General features: G+C 35.9%; 1 protein-coding gene across 4 annotated transcripts in view; it reads left to right on the plus strand.

Annotated features, from left to right (window-relative positions):
- Positions 1 to 16326, plus strand: part of Eya4 (EYA transcriptional coactivator and phosphatase 4) — a 198705-nt gene that overhangs the window by 142610 nt on the left and 39769 nt on the right. For all 4 annotated transcript variants that reach the window (XM_042686535.1, XM_042686612.1, XM_042686697.1 and 1 more), the window contains 5 exons: positions 2374 to 2440; positions 3997 to 4139; positions 4281 to 4424; positions 6998 to 7077; positions 10621 to 10786. In XM_042686535.1, the coding sequence (XP_042542469.1) occupies positions 2374 to 2440; positions 3997 to 4139; positions 4281 to 4424; positions 6998 to 7077; positions 10621 to 10786 (600 nt within the window). The remainder of the gene's footprint in view (positions 1 to 2373; positions 2441 to 3996; positions 4140 to 4280; positions 4425 to 6997; positions 7078 to 10620; positions 10787 to 16326) is intronic.

Here is a 16326-nt window from a genome sequence, read left to right on the forward strand (position 1 = left end):
TGGCATGCAAAATTCTCCCCACTTCTCGTCCTATTGAGAGTTGGTGATCTAAGGTATTATAATGATAAAAAAAAAAAAAGAAACCCTTAAAATTGCTTGACATCATGCTTTCACAAACTGATAAAATTAATAGATTTTGAAAAATTAACCTTCAGACTAATGCATTTGGAGATAATCAGTTGTGGTTACTTTTGTATGCAGAAATGATAAAGTATAATAAGTCTTGGGTATTGTTTATGGTTAATTAAATCATGATGAGGATTAAAAATGTTCTTTCAAATTTGTGCATGGCATTGCCACCTATCTTCTTGGGGATTGAGTTGCCTTTGTAGGGACTGGTTTGTTTTGGTCAGCATAATAACAACTCACTAAGTCCAATTTTGTTTTAGCTACAGTTTGCATTGGAATAAATTTTAGTAAAGAAGTATGAACTCTTCAGTTTTTGTTCCTTATGTGGCCAAAACTTCTGAGTCAGTTTTGTCTTGTATTTAGAAAATTACCATGCAGGCATATGTCGACAGTTATTTGAGCATTTGTAGTGTTATGGGTTTATTATGTTAATGGTGTCGAGATTCACTCAAAAGAAGAAAACATCCTACATCTTCAAAACTGTATTCATGTCTAGGTTTTCTTCTGAGGAACAGACTTTTGTGCTTTGCCTTATTTAACTAAAACTGCTATAGGGAGTTCTTGTTTGTAATTATATCATGTGTTTTTTTGAAAACCCTTCTTTTTCCAATTTTTACAATAACTGATTAGTAGACTTAATGTAAGTTTTAACTGTAACAACAAGAAATTACATTTTAGAAGACAAAATATCTTGTAACTAATGCCTCTTTGAACTGAATTGCTGTTAAAGAAAGTATTCACTATTGAGAATACTTAAGTTAGACTGAGTGTGCTGTGGAATAACATTATTACATCTTACGTTTTGGTGACTAATGGAGTAAAATCCAAAGTCTGTTCTCATTAAGTTGAGTTGAAAGTATTAAAGTCTATATTTTAGGTTCTTAGAAAATTGAGTAACAAATTAAGGATTTATCAGTTAATTTATTTCAAGCCACTCATAACAAACTTATTTAAATTTTAGTTCTTAAAAATGTTTAGAACATAACATCTCTATTCATACTTCATGATGTTCAAAGTTGATTCAAAAAATTTTATGCATGTACTTACTCCACTATGGCGATTAAAGCAGGTTTCCCGTATCTAGCCTATAGGAAACATATATTTTAAACTGATTAAATTCTGAGTGTTTGTGAGGCAGTAGATCACAAAGGTATGTAATAGTATTTAAAATAGAAATATATCCTGTTTCATAAAATAGTTAGCAACTTGAACCTATTTGTCACTTTTTACAAATTCTGAAAGTTTCATTCCAGAATTACTGTGAACCACCTAAGAAAGGGCACAGTACTTTGAAGTATAACTTTGATTGATTAGACCAAACTAATTCCAGCACTGCACTGTGTACTACTTTAATCTTTTTGAAAAGTGAATGAACAGCAGATGGCCTAATAAAGACACTCTGTGTGCTTGCCCGGCATGGATTGGCTCTGAGAGGGCCCGCTTAACACTTTAGAGTCCATACATTTGCAATACATCCGTCTTTGTCAAGGCAGATGTCTAAAAGAAAGAGAAACTTGCAAACATTTTGGATATAGTCCAGTTTGGAGTAGGTATTTGGATGAGATGTTACAAAGAACTTGACTTTGACTTTTAAGTTCTTGTCAGAAAAAGTATCATCTCTGATAGTCCAAAATATACTTGTCAAGAAAACTGCTAGTATGTTCTAATGACCCTTTCTATGTATATTCCAGTTTTCACTAGAGTATTTTTGGACTCTGTATTTTAATTATTTGTCTGATAGCTAATGTAAAAGAAAATAGAAACAATAGCATTTTCTATTAAGGCATGTAGGTTGGCTTTCTCAATAGTTATCAACTTTTTCTTTAATAATCATTTTATTTTAATGAAGAAAAATAGGCAATATATTGTAGCTATGTATAAGATGCAAAGTTTGCACATGTTAAAGCATTTAGTCACATCATGCAAGTTTAATTGTATTAAATCCAAAGATATGTATTCATATCATGTCCATCCATGATCCTGCTTCTAACTCCCAAAAATGGAAAAGTGGTAGAATGATACGTGAGAAGAAGGTCCATTTCGTGTTCTTACAAGATGAGAAGCAGTTAATTTGGAGAAAGTATTTCAGCTGCTGTTTCTTTTTAGAAAATAAACTTCAGAAGGTCAACAGATTTCTTAGAAAAAAATGTATTGACATGGTAAGCTCTAAATGGGTAATATAACACTGTAGTGTGATGGTTTCATGAAGCAACTTTTTGTGCATGGTTTCATTGTGTCTTACAGTAATAACAAGTAGTGGTTACAGCCCAAGGTCGGCGCACCAGTATTCCCCACAGCTGTACCCTTCCAAGTAAGTGCTCAGTACACTCAGTGTTGTTAGATCCATTTTCTGGAATCCCATTTAGAAATTTGTATTCACATAATATCACAACTTTAATTTGGCATACATTCATAGATATAAGTGTATTAATGATAGATAATTGGCTAGATGGTTATTTGCATAGATTAAGCATCTAAGGAAGCATATAGAATAGAAATAAAGATGTTACTTGTGTAATATACATACCCTTATACACATCAATTCTTTTGTTCTAGATGGTTATCCAGGTTAAATCTATATGTTCAATTGTTTTATGAAAATTCTAAGATGTCAACTAGTTTATAGAAAATATAAAGAGATCTTATTTTACTGACACCTCAAGTATCAACACTTCATAGTTGATTCCATCACCAAAATATTTTATTGAATTTCATAATACAATAAAAGATATTTGTAGAGAATATTTTTTATTGTTTTGATAACTGCTGTAGTCACCTTATTGAAGACAGTGGTAGATATTTCAAGTTGAACTGTGTCAGGTATACTTGAATTTGTGTAGGATTCAAAAGATTGGGAATGTTTTTCAATCCCTGATACACATAAAATATGTGTTCAGAGCTGGGCACTGTTTGCTCACACCTGTAATCCTAGCTACTCAGCACACTAAGATATGAGGATTGTGGTTTGAAGCCAGTCCAGGCAGGAAAAACCATATGAGACTCTAATCTTCAGTAAATTTCCAATAACACACACACACACACACACACACACACACACACACACACACACACACACACACACACACACACACACACACACACACACACACACACACACACACACACACACACACACACACACACACACACACACACACCCTAGAAGTGGAGCTGTAACTCAAGTGGTACAGTGATAGCCTTGAGCAAAAGAAACTCAAGGGCAATACCCAGCCCCCAAATTCAAGCTCCAGGACTAACACACACACACCGTGTGTTCCATTTTGTTACATCTAGAATACCCCTAAGTATAAAGGGAACATTATGTGAACTATGGCATGATGAAGGGAAAATAGAATTCCCTTGTTTTCAGGAATATTACTCCTTCTCTTTCTTTCTAAGATTTCCAGTTACAAGGAAGGATTTCCAGTTAATTTGAGGAAGAGCTTTTAAATAAAAATTTGTAATCATTGTGCAGCATTAGGTCACTCAGTACAAATAGGCTCACAAAGCTCTTAACTGGCCTGTACTCCATTTTTCTCTTCTATATATTAACTGGAGTGCTGTTTAGATATAACAAGAATGATGGATGTGGAAGAGACGTGAGTGGTCACATCTAAACCAATTTCTCATCTTACAGAGGAAGCATTCTCAAGGGGATTCATTTATTTATCCAAGGTCATCAGACTGATTTGTAGCACAGCCTAGGCTCCTGACATTGGAACTCTTATACTTTCCTACATTGTAAAAATTTGTTGTGGATGAGAGGAGGATTACTCCCTGAATATTTTAGGGTTTCACTGAATCTAAGCTGTCTGAATTAATATGAAGTCTTTGTTGCCACAGTAATGCTATTTTTCTGATATTTAGGCCCTATCCACACATTCTTTCTACACCAGCAGCTCAAACAATGTCTGCCTATGCGGGCCAGACTCAGTATTCGGGGATGCAGCAGCCAGCGGTCTACACAGCCTACTCACAGACAGGACAGCCCTACAGCCTGCCCACTTACGGTATTTCACGTTTTCTCTCTTCTTTGTTTACAAGCAGGGTAGTTCTGCTAGCGAGTAGATATACATTGTTCATATGAGTTTCAGCTCCGAAGGAAGATCCTTTTGTTCATGAAGTCCTTTGCACATTTGTTTTCCAAACAGATTTGGGGGTGATGTTGCCCGCCATCAAGACAGAAAGTGGACTTGCTCAAACTCAGTCCCCATTACAGAGTGGCTGCCTCAGTTACAGTCCGGGCTTTTCCACCCCCCAGCCAGGACAGGCACCTTATTCTTACCAAATGCCAGGTAAGCAAGCACTCAAGACACTTGTTACGTGAGAATAAATCCTTTCAATGTGACTCTTTGACTTCAGTCTAAGACATACACATGAGGACAGCTTCTTAAGAAAAGACAAATAATTGCACAGAAGCCTGATGTAAGTAATTGAATACATATTAGTGGACATGACTCATACAAAATGCAAATACTTAATTTTAAGCTTTATAAAAAGGCAGGAAACCATGTCCAAGCCAAGCAGGCTTCAGGCCAGCCATCACCAGGTCAGTCAATCACATGTTTAGTGTCTACTTAGCTAAGTTATATTCCTTAGACAAATCTATGTTTTCTTCTCAGTATTCCAGAAGAAATGTCATGTTCTTTTGATTGTATTTAAAAATAAGGCACTAGTGGCTCATGCCTGTAAATCCTAGCTAAACTGGAGTCCAAGATCTAAGGATCAATTCAAAACCAGCTTGAGCAGACAAAAACATGAGATTCTTATTTCCCATTAACCACCAAAAAGCCAGAAGTGAAACTGTGGTTCATATGGTAGAGCACCAGCCTTGAGTAAAAAAGTAGCCAGACTCTGAGTGCATGGTCAGGACTAGAGCATGCGCGCACACACACACACACACACACACACACACACACACACACACACACTAGCACTTTCTAAAGTTCTACTTATTATTGAATGATGAAGAATATCTTTGTTCCAAAGACCGGCTTCCCTATTGATACTTTATTTCCCAATAGGATTATTTATATAATTCATTATATTTCCAAACCTTTCATTTAGGATCCTTTAAAAAAAATCTCTCATTTTTGACATCAATTAAAAATTATGTTTGGTCATCATATAATAGTTTTAGAAAGAATTGTAGGGACATAGCAAGAACACATAAAGCTAATTATTATCTATTGTCTATTTGTTATTCCTAAATTTAGGGCTAAATTAATATATTTGGAACAACTATTTTAACAATTTAGTCAGTTGACTAAAATACAATAGACATTTTTGGGCTGGAATGGCAGGTCTCTTTTTTTTACCTAGAATAGAAGCTGAAATATAATTGCATACACACTGTATTTCCAATGGCTTTAGTTAGTAGTTTAAGACAGAGTATAAAGACATACTTATTTTTGCCCACATATAGTCACATGGCTTTTCTGGACCAAATTAATTGTTTTGGTTATATAGCATAACATTACTGAAAACATGTTTGTGTGTTGCTGGGCCCTGGTGGCTCATGCCCATAATCCTAACTATTCAGGAGGTTGAGACCTGATAGTCACAGTTTGGATCCAGTCTAGGGAGGAAAGTCCATGAGATTCTTATCTCCAATTAACCACCAAAAAGCTGGAAATGGAGCTGTGCCTCCTAGTAGAGTGCTAGCCTTGAGTAAAAGAGCTCAGGGACAGTGCCTAGGCCCTGAATTTAAGCCCCAGGACGAGCATGTGTGTGTGCGCATGCACACACACACACACACACACACACACACACTCACTCACTCACACTCGCTAATGAAATAGGTAATTAGATGTCTCAAGTGTTTCACTTTACCTCTTTAACGAGTACAGTCCATAAGAAAATACTTCAAAAGAAAAAAATCTGTAATCGATGCACCCCAAACTAAGCACATACATTTCAAACATTATAGTCAAATTTTAAAAGGCCTTCAAAACTTATATACATACAGTATCACCTATCCAGGACAGAAAACAAAAAGACAGGGAGGGTAAGAACTAACTATAGATGAATTCTGTGAGTTCATTGCCTAACCCATGACCCATCCAAATGTTTAACATTACTCATTTCTCTATATAACTTGAAACATTCACAAATTTCTGGGAACTCCAAGTTAATAAATCACAGCTTATTTCTCGAGTTCCTTGCTATCCGTGCTATGGACACTCAACTCTTGAATGTTAATTTGAGTCAGCGAAAGGCAGTTTCTGTTCTGCCTTCATTCAGCCCACCACGTTCCCTTCAGAAGGTTTTACCTGCTATGAGGAAGGTGGGGGAAGCTAAACCAACCATATAAACTCCAACTCCAAATCGCACCACGAAATCCAAACAATGTTTCCTTCACTTAATTTTTCAATGTAAAATATTTTTCAACATTTCTGTGAGGAAAATTTGCTTCTGATAGGGAAATGATTGCTTTTCTCATGTATACTGAGTAATTAGGCGTATTTCTGCGGTCACATGTGCTGTTCTGACACATGGTATACAATACAGTGTTGAAATCACGGTGAATATATCTGCTTGCTCAAACATTTGTAATTTCTTTGCGGTGAAAACATTCAAAATCCCCTCCTCCAGCATTCTGGAAAAAATGTGACACATGACTTGGTGTCTGTTGACAGTCCTTCCTTACCTTTCCGTAAACCCTACCATGATAACTCCTACTCTCAGCTTCGATGAGAACAACCTATTTAGGTTTCATACACTAGTGCACTATTTATTTTCTTTGTCTGGCATGTCACATGATGCCCTTTTGTTCTAACCAGACTGTTACAAATGACCAAAATGTCTTCTCGTTCATGAGTGAATTAGTATGTAACGTTTTAAAATTCAATTTGTTCTTTGCCTTTAGGTTCTAGTTTTGCACCATCATCTACCATTTATGCAAATAATTCGGTTTCCAACTCAACAAATTTCAGTGGTTCACAACAGGTATGGTGTTGTTTTTATATTTGTGCTTTAAAAAACACTCATCATAATTGAAGATTTTAAAATAAGTATGCATTCTCCAAATATAAGATGTCTTCATTTGAAACTAACCTAACATTACAGGATAATAAAAAACTCATATATTCAGAACTTTTGAGATACTTGTCATTCTGGCTATTTAGTATTTGTTGTTAAACAAATACTTGTTTGACCATTTCAGTAGTATTAATTTTAATCACCTGACATGGTTATTGACTATATTGTATACTTGCTTGTTATCTTAAACTGTACTTGAAACAGTTTTATTTCCCTGGATAAAACAGTTAGAATTATGAATATCAATCAATAATGGAACTGTAATTTCAAAAAATGGGATGGTGTTGGGGCACTAAAACTTTCCCAGTCCCTGAAGGTAACTAGTTACTAAACATAACACCTATTCATTGCTTAGTTCTATCATTTCTTTTATTAAATGTTGGATTCCCAACCTCTTCTGACAGCAGAGCTTTCCTGCTTTGGTTATGAACTTATGTTCATGTTAAATTCTAGGATGTTAAACTAGGTGTTAGTATGTGGAGGAAAAGTGAGCATTTCTGGATACACAATGTGGCAATTTGATAATATGCATTCTACATTGACTTCAGAATCCTTTTCCTTATTTTCTGATTTTTCAATCATGAAGAGTAATAGATACTGAAAGGTGATTTCTGGACAGACAATATGCTATTTGCTTTAATATAATTGCTGACCTTTCAAATGTTTTTAAATGTAAATTGCCCCAGAAGTGCTTGCTCTTTGGATTTATTGAAGGAGCTCTTATTAATTGCCTTCATGTAGCTTAATAAAAGAAAAAAGGGAAAACTTTATTATTGAAATACTGTGGAGTTAAAACATTTTATAGAATTAAAATGTGTAATTTGGCATTAGTTAAAAATAATACCTTAACTCTCTAAATATTAAAGTCACTATACAAATTTTATTTAAAAATTGATTTGGGCTTTGTGGGTCACAGCTATTAATTCCAGCACTTGGGAGGATAAGGAAGAAAAAGAGGGAGTTTGAGGCCAGCTCTATAGCAAGACTCTGTCTCAAACAATATATTGTATTCATAAGCTGCTTTGTTAAATACCAACTCTTGAAAGATATCAATAGAAAGGTATAAAAGTAAGAAATCGTAATAGCTTAATTTAACTTATTTATTGATCAGTATAGCACACATTAAGCACTTGCAGCCCTAATAAGTTTGAATAGGCATTGAAGTTGCAAAAATCTCCTTTGTTTTCTGCTCTCTTGAAGGGCAGTCTTCCTAAAGAAACAGACATAAAATCATGTGAGCAGAACGTGGAATATGATAATAGGAGTAAACATTAGAGAAAACCTTAGCATAAAGAAATGATTATTCCATTGTACTAGTAGGACTATAAAGTTGTATTAAGAAGAAAATTTATTTACCAGGTTTAACTCATAAAACTCGCATAAAATATAATTTGTATTTTAGACCCTGCTTTGAGTATTAGTTTACCCTTTGAGAAAACATTGACTGCTATAGGAATTGGAAGCTGGGCTTTGTATACTGGCAAATATGCAGGTAGTGGTAGTACTGGTTAGGACCTCATTCCTGGTTCATGAACTTGTGACATATGGAGAATATAAACCAATGACCGGAAAACCAAAGAACCAATGAACATAAGCATGAACCCATGAAAAAAATTATAAATAACAAATTTTTAGTAGACTGTATTCTAATTTTAAAAATTTGGAGTTAAAACCTAATTTTAGATAGGGAAGTTTTGGTAGAAGCTCTCCCTACTGAAACTGCATTGAGGCCAAGAATTCTAAGAGTTTGAGGGGAAGAATGAGGCTGTGGGTGATCCCGGCAAAGAAAATAGCAAGAGGCAGATCCCCAAGCAATAGAAGACTCAAGGCAGGCTGGTGTAGTAAGTTCAAGGGGGAAAGCAGGGAGACGCACCGTTGAAGAAATGCAGCCAGCCAGTTCACGTAAGATGCTGGGGATTCCAGAAAGACACTTGGATCCTATTCTCAGCCCAGTGGGAAACCATTGGATTCTGAGGAGAAGAATTTATGTTTTGAAAATTTACTCTGGTGTCATGGTTTTTGGAGAAAGCCAAACAAATGAAAAGGAGGTAAATTAGAAAACAAGTACATTTGTTGCAACAGGATGGGAAGGTAGCTTAGATAAGAGAGATAGGAGTGGAAATGAAGAGAACTGGAGATCTTAGAGACATCCTATTCCCCAGAGGCTCAGGGAAATCTTGCCAATCTGTGACTCCCTTTTCCTCTCAGGGCCTTGGCAGGCTTAACAGCTTCAGCCCACAGAGGCTAGAGGTAGAATGCCAGCTCAGAAACTTACTGGCTGCATGGCCTGTGTACAAATCACTTCGAAGTTCTGTACGTTAGTCTTTTTTATAGTAGACTGGAAATAATCACTACACCATGTAGAAGGTTGTGAAGATGAGGTAAGCAAGTCTATTTATCCTCAGAACTGTGCCTTAACACAGGCAGTACTGTGCAATCATTAGCAATCACATTTTACTCTAAGAAAGACAAGTTGCTAAGAACTTTGTTCAAATGTTGACACTTTTCCCCCCTTTACTCACAGGTAGTGGTGGGGAATAGTTGATTTTGAAATTAACAAACTACTTTTAGTTTTCTGCCTTATTACTTAATTCTTTGTGATAATACACATACTTATAAAAAGAATTTTCATCTTTGGAAAGCACATCAATGGAGGATTTTTATTGCCTTCAGTACTTGTCTCAACAGGGAATCTTAATCCTGACCAAGGATTTGTCATCACTGATAACAATTTGGTCCAAACATGGTAGATATATTCAAGATCATCTATCACAACAGATCCTTCATCATCGTAATATGCAAAAGGATTTTGAGGGAGCACTCTTACTGTTTGAAAGGTCTTCGGCTTTTTTTAAACAAAAATAAAGCAAGTTAGAGAAGGTAATCCAATGCTTTCATTTTTGTGTGCAACAAAAGAGAAAAGCTAAATAGTTGAAAACTTCACTGAAGATTTTAAATCCAGCCTCGGATGGACTGTGAGAAGCTGGTAATCTGTGTTTATTTTTTTTCTATACTTCCACTAAGAAAATAAAATTACCAAGAGTAGCCAAGAAGAAGAAACAAAACCATATATTTAAAAGTCCACACCGAGGTCTGTGTAGCAGATGGGAGAGCTGACAACAGCTCCTCCATGATGGTGTTAGAAGATATGGAACAACTAATTTCCTGAACACGAACTAGTTCTACCTCTATTACTCTTCCAGTGCATCTGTCCTTGGTTAAGTAACTGTGGGAAGCAAAATGAAGTATATGCAACCTTTTGTTAGATTGCAATTTAGTTTTTACAAAACCAATAGAGGAAAGCCATTATTTAACGTGCCCTTGCACACACAATGATCTGTAATAAGTACTCATCTTCATTGACATAATGACTGTTTTCTTTTGCTTGTTCCTGGCATACTACAGAGTAATGTCTCCTTCAAACATACACATTTCAATGACTCGTTTCAGGAGTATCCATCCTATACAGCCTTTGGCCAAAACCAATATGCACAGTATTATTCAGCATCAACGTATGGAGCATATATGACATCAAATAACACAGCTGACGGCACATCTTCATCAACCTCAACCTATCAGCTGCAGGAATCTCTCCCAGGACTGACTAGCCAACCAGGTACAGATCTTCACTTTTAAATGTTTTGTGCTATCTAATGACATGGAGAAAGACATTTCGAAACCATGCCTAAAAAAAATGCCAAAACAATTGTGCTTATGTTTAAGCTATATCAGTATAAGATGAGTTTCTTTGAGCATTCCAAAAACATTTTTGATATGGAACAGATAGGAGACTTTCTGTGTGTGTGTGTGTTTGTGTGTGTGTGTGTGTGTGTGTGTGTGTGTGTGTGTGTGTACAAATACTGGGGGCTTGAACTCTTTTGTTCAAGGCTAGGGCTCTTCCATTTGAACTGTAGCTGTAGTTCTGCCTTTTTGGTGATTAGTTGGAGATACGAATCTCACAGACTCCTTCCTGGACTGGCTTTGAACCTCGATCTTCATATATCAGCCTCCTGGGTAGCAAGGATAACAGGTGTGAACCAACAGGGCGAAGCTGTTGATAATTGAATGAAAAATGCATTTTTTAACCATACTGGGGAAACTGGATATCTATGTATAAAAGAAAAGTGAATCTCATAATTGTGTATAAAATTAACTCAAAATGAATCATAAGCTGCATGTAAAAACCTAAACTAAAACATAGACAAAATCATTTTTACTCTGGATAAATGAAGATTTTTGTAGTTTTGACCCTAGAGTCACAATCCTTAGGGGGAAAAAAAAGAAAAGATAAATTAGACTTCATAAAATTAAGAATCAATCCTTGAAAGACACTTCATCACAAAAATAAAGTAAACCATTTAGAGAAAGTATTTACAAAACATATATCTGATAAGGACTTGTAATCCAGAATTCAAATAAAAAGAATAAAAAGAATTCATCCTCCACTTTTGTTTTATCCATCTGTGAAAGGAGTGGGGTAAGCAAGGAGTACACTCACAATACTGAACCCTTTCTAACTGGGCCACTAGAGCCAAACAACCCAGTTTCATTAACAAGCTAATTCATTGAATTTCTCTTACATTCCAGCATAAGGTGAGCAAATGTTACTTTGTTATTTGAGCATTGTATGAGCCCTCTTTGCACCATTACTTTTGTTTAACAAGACAAAGATCAAGCAAATATCTCTAATAGCGAGGAATATTAAGAAAAAGGAAAAGAGATTAATATGAAAAATATTAACAAGTAAACTAACTTGGACATAAAGAAGTAACAGTGAAGTTGATTTTTTTTCTTTTTCTTTTTTTTTTTTTTTTGTCAATCCTGGGGCTTCAACTCTGGGTCTGGGTACTGTCCGTGAGCTCTTTAGCTCAAGGATAGTGCTCTACTACTTGAGCCACAGTGCCATCTGATTTTCTGGTAGCTTATTAGTGATAAGAGTCTCATGGATTTCCCTCCCCAGGCTGGCTTTGAACTGCAATCCTCAGATCTCAGCCTCCTGAGTAGCTAGGATTACAGGCATGAGCCACCGGCTCCCAGCTTTTTATTTTCTTAAGCAATAGCTAAAATGGGATTATATCATGAATAGATGAAATGGTAACCTTTGTTATTCTTTTTAAAGTTTTATTGTAAAGGTGATGCACATAGAGGTTACAGTTACGTAAGTCATCTTATGAATACATCTCTTTTCAAACAGTACAACATTCATTTTTCTTGGTGCTGTGTTTGGAATAGAGAAGTCCATCACATTCTGGCCATCATTTCACATCTCGTTGCGTCAATCAAATCTAATCCAACAATATTAAAAGCAAAGTTCTAAAAATAAGCAAACTACACGTTTTTAGTGATTTTCCTAACTTTTATTTTTTCTTATTATATTCCCACAACATTTATCATAGCTGTGTGTATGTATAGGCAAAGTCATACTATCATTGTCTGTGGCTTCAAAGCTCTGTGGAGCATCTTGGAATGTGTTCTCCGTAATTGAGGAGAGACCACAACATCACCTCTAATGGTGAACCCAAGAAAAACTACCTAGAAGGTGTAATTTGTCTTTGGTGCCTTGCATTTCCGTTTCCTTCCCCTTGTCTTCCTTCAGTTCTCCTCCTGTGAGCACACAGGACCTTTGAAATCTGACTCTTGTCGCTTTTAAAGCTCATGTTTAGTCTTCCCAGCCATCCTTTCCTTGGTTGAGCATTTGCACATCATGTAGAAGCAGTCCCAGGGTCAGGCTGGTGAATTAGCTGGGGCCCGGAATTGAAGGGGCGGCTCTTTCTCTTTTGCACTGGATGTCCCAGTCTTAGTCACATATTCTGAATCTACCTTTATCTTCTTTGAGTCCATACTTATCAAGGAGGGGGCCTTATTTCAAAGACTGCATGATTTCTGAATCCGTAATCAGTCATGGAGAGAGATACTGTATGTAGGTAAACTGATATTTGTGTTACTCTTCATCATACTAGGAACGGATTTTTCTTAGTGAATCATGGGAGGAAACCAGGTAGATAGAGTGACGGCTCAGAAAGAAACGACAGAAGTGCTCGTCATCATACTATCAGAGACGGAATGGAACAAAGGACCCGGAGGGTGTTTTTGAAGTGACTAGACTATGTCCTCCGTGAATAGAAGTTATTTACACTCTTAGATAAGCTAGTTGCTGTGTCATCTTAGGTTGGCTGTTCTAATTTCCACATGATCGCAGCAAAGTTTCTCTCAGGGAAAGACAGAGATGCTAGCTTTTCATTAGCCAAAGATTTTTCTAATATTCTGAATACCTATTTTATTCCTGCTCAAGATACTGACAAAAGGTAGCAGCTAAGCTGAGCGGAGGACTTTGAAAAGTCCACATTCACAGGCGGCCATGTCAAATTCACATCAGAATACTGTGATTTCTTCAAGTTTCCACTGGTTGCCAAAAAAATACAGTTTTGACTTATTTTCACATTTCATTAAACTGTTGAACTTAAAAAAAGAAATTATTTCTACTTGAAACTGTTATACTCTCAGCCAAAATCATGGCAATACACATGTCTGGTTTTTAAGGAATTCTGTAGCCTCAGATATTTGCTTTTAACTTTGATTTTTGCCTTTTTCTGATCTGGCATGCATTCAATGAAGTGAACAAATTTATAACGATGGGAATTTTTCTTTATTAATGATGAAATCTGTTGGATTTAGTTCAAGGGCAGGGAAAGAATTTCCCATTAATCGATTCTGCATTTTGGACCCTCAACCCAGACCTAACAATTAATTCCACAATTTTTCATAGAACATTGACTGTGGGACTTGAAATTTTAAAATAGAAACATACCTTATGTTCAATAAAAGACAGCTGGTTGTTCTGATTTAGAGATAACCCTAATGAAATAAAGTTGGATCTAAATATCCAAAACTTGCAAAGGGCAGTTATTCATTACTGTACTGATTAAAGGATAATTATTCAATCATGTAGAAAGGCCTAGGGCAGTTGGTAATGACTGATGTTATTTGGAAATTGCAAATAGCATTCAGTTATTTATTTTACCTTATTAGGTAGTTTGACAATGGATTTAAAGAAACACTACTGTGCTGATTAGAAACAGACATTTTAGTTCATTATAGTTATAAAGGTTTTCCTTTGCCTTTATATAAAGTTCATCTAAGGTGAATTATATTTTTGATTTGCATTTGAAAGTTTGAGAATAGACTAGCACATAGAGATGAGAGATCATTTTAAACCTCTTTAAATATTTTAAACATCTTTATATTAAGTGAGGTTAGTAATTTGCAACAATAATATCCTTTAGCCTGAGATCCTTTAGCCTGAGACCTTTATAAACATTACAATACATTAGAAAATGAAACTTAGCAAGTGTTCCAGAAAGGTAGCCAGTAAAATCAGTCTTTCTCTCTGAAAAGAAACTGGCTTCAGGCTGGGAAGGTGGCTCAGTGGTAGAGTGCTTGCCTTGCATGCATGGGGCCCTGGGTTCAATTCCTCAGCACTACATAAGCAAAAAGAAAAAGCCGGAAGTGGTGCTGTGGCTCAAGTGGTAGAGCGCTAGCCTTGAGCTGAAGAGCTGAGGGACAGCGCCCAGGCCCAGAGTTCAGGCCCCACGACTGGAACCAAAAAAAAAGAAAGAAAGAAACTGGCTTCTTAGGCAGAACTTCTGTAACTTCATAAGCAAAGTGTTTATCATCTAGTGAAATGCACAAGAAGATATAGATGGAAAAGAGAGACCACACTGCACAATTCTGCAAAATTACATTTCTCCTTCCTGCAGCTGCACCTGCCCTTGTGCAGCTTCCCCAATGACATTGGCAGAAGCTCTAGATTGAACAGTTTTCTCTCTCCCCCCCCCAAAAAATCATCATCATTATCATCATCATCATCATCATCATCATCATCATCATCATCATCATCATCATCATGCATCTACTAATGCTCAATGAGCAGTTCAACTCAAGTTCCTGGTTTTTCTTTTCAGGCTAGCACCTTCAAAAAGCTTAGAGGTCAGTACAATTGCACCCATTTGATGTCTGGAGGAGCCTACTAAATACTAGTTTTATCCTCACAAAGTGTGTCCACATGGGAATTGTGCCCACACAGGAAGTATTACCACACTCTTCTGGAAGTCATCTATTATTTCCAGAAAGTTCTTTCAGTGAAATTTCTTGTCACCTCTCTCATAGAAAATGTATGAAATCTGCATCTTTCTTTTGAAATATTTTTAAATTGACAAATAATCACTTGTACATATTTATCATGTATAACATGTGACTTTGGCCACACAAATGCATACTAATCCAGCTAATACATGCATTACCACATATACATCATTTTTGCGGTAAGAACACTTAAAAGGTATTCTCTTAGCAATTTGCAAAAACATAATACATTGTTGTTAACATAATCATAATATAAAAATCTCTTTAACCCTATCTATCTAACTGAAATTTTGTAACCTTTGATAGGTACCTTTCCTCCTTGCCCGTAGTTCATTTCTACTCTCTATTTCTGTGGGATCAAATGTTCCGTATCGGGAATAATACTCAGTGAACATAAAGATGCATACTATCTTCAACATACTAACTTCATTTCCTTTGTATTTATAGTAGTGGAATTGCTGCATCATTTGGCAATCCTGTTTTTAAGTTTTCAAGAAGTCTCTGTACTAATTTCCATAATGATGTACTCATTTAAAGTCCCACCAGTAGACTGCAAAGATTCCAACACTCATACTGTTCTGTCTTTGGGAACTAGCTATTCTCACAAGTGTGAGGTGAAATAGATCAGTTTTTCAAAGACCTCTCACTATCTATATATGTTTTTAAAGAAATTTGCATGCTGCCTTTGGGGCCATGGCTTAAGGGGTAGAGCACCTTGCCCAGTAAGCACAATTGCTCTGAACAAATCTACTCAGACCCTTTGCACATTTTTAAAGATCATGTTATTTGTTTGCATACTATCGAGTTGTTTGAGTCCCTAACCAATGATCAGTAGAGTCACAATTTTGATGCTAGCCTGAACTATATAGTATGAACCTTTTGTCAAAAAAAAAGAGAAACTTTTAAAAAGCAAGCAATAAAAATGATTCCCTTATATACACACATGCACTTTACTTGTATTTTGTTCAAAGTCTTAGGTCCTTTTTTTTTTTGGTTAGTCATGATTCTTGAACT

This window comes from Dipodomys spectabilis, unplaced genomic scaffold (genome assembly GCF_019054845.1).
Source record: "Dipodomys spectabilis isolate Male_0828 unplaced genomic scaffold, ASM1905484v1 ptg000001l, whole genome shotgun sequence".
Lineage (NCBI taxonomy): Eukaryota > Metazoa > Chordata > Mammalia > Rodentia > Heteromyidae > Dipodomys > Dipodomys spectabilis.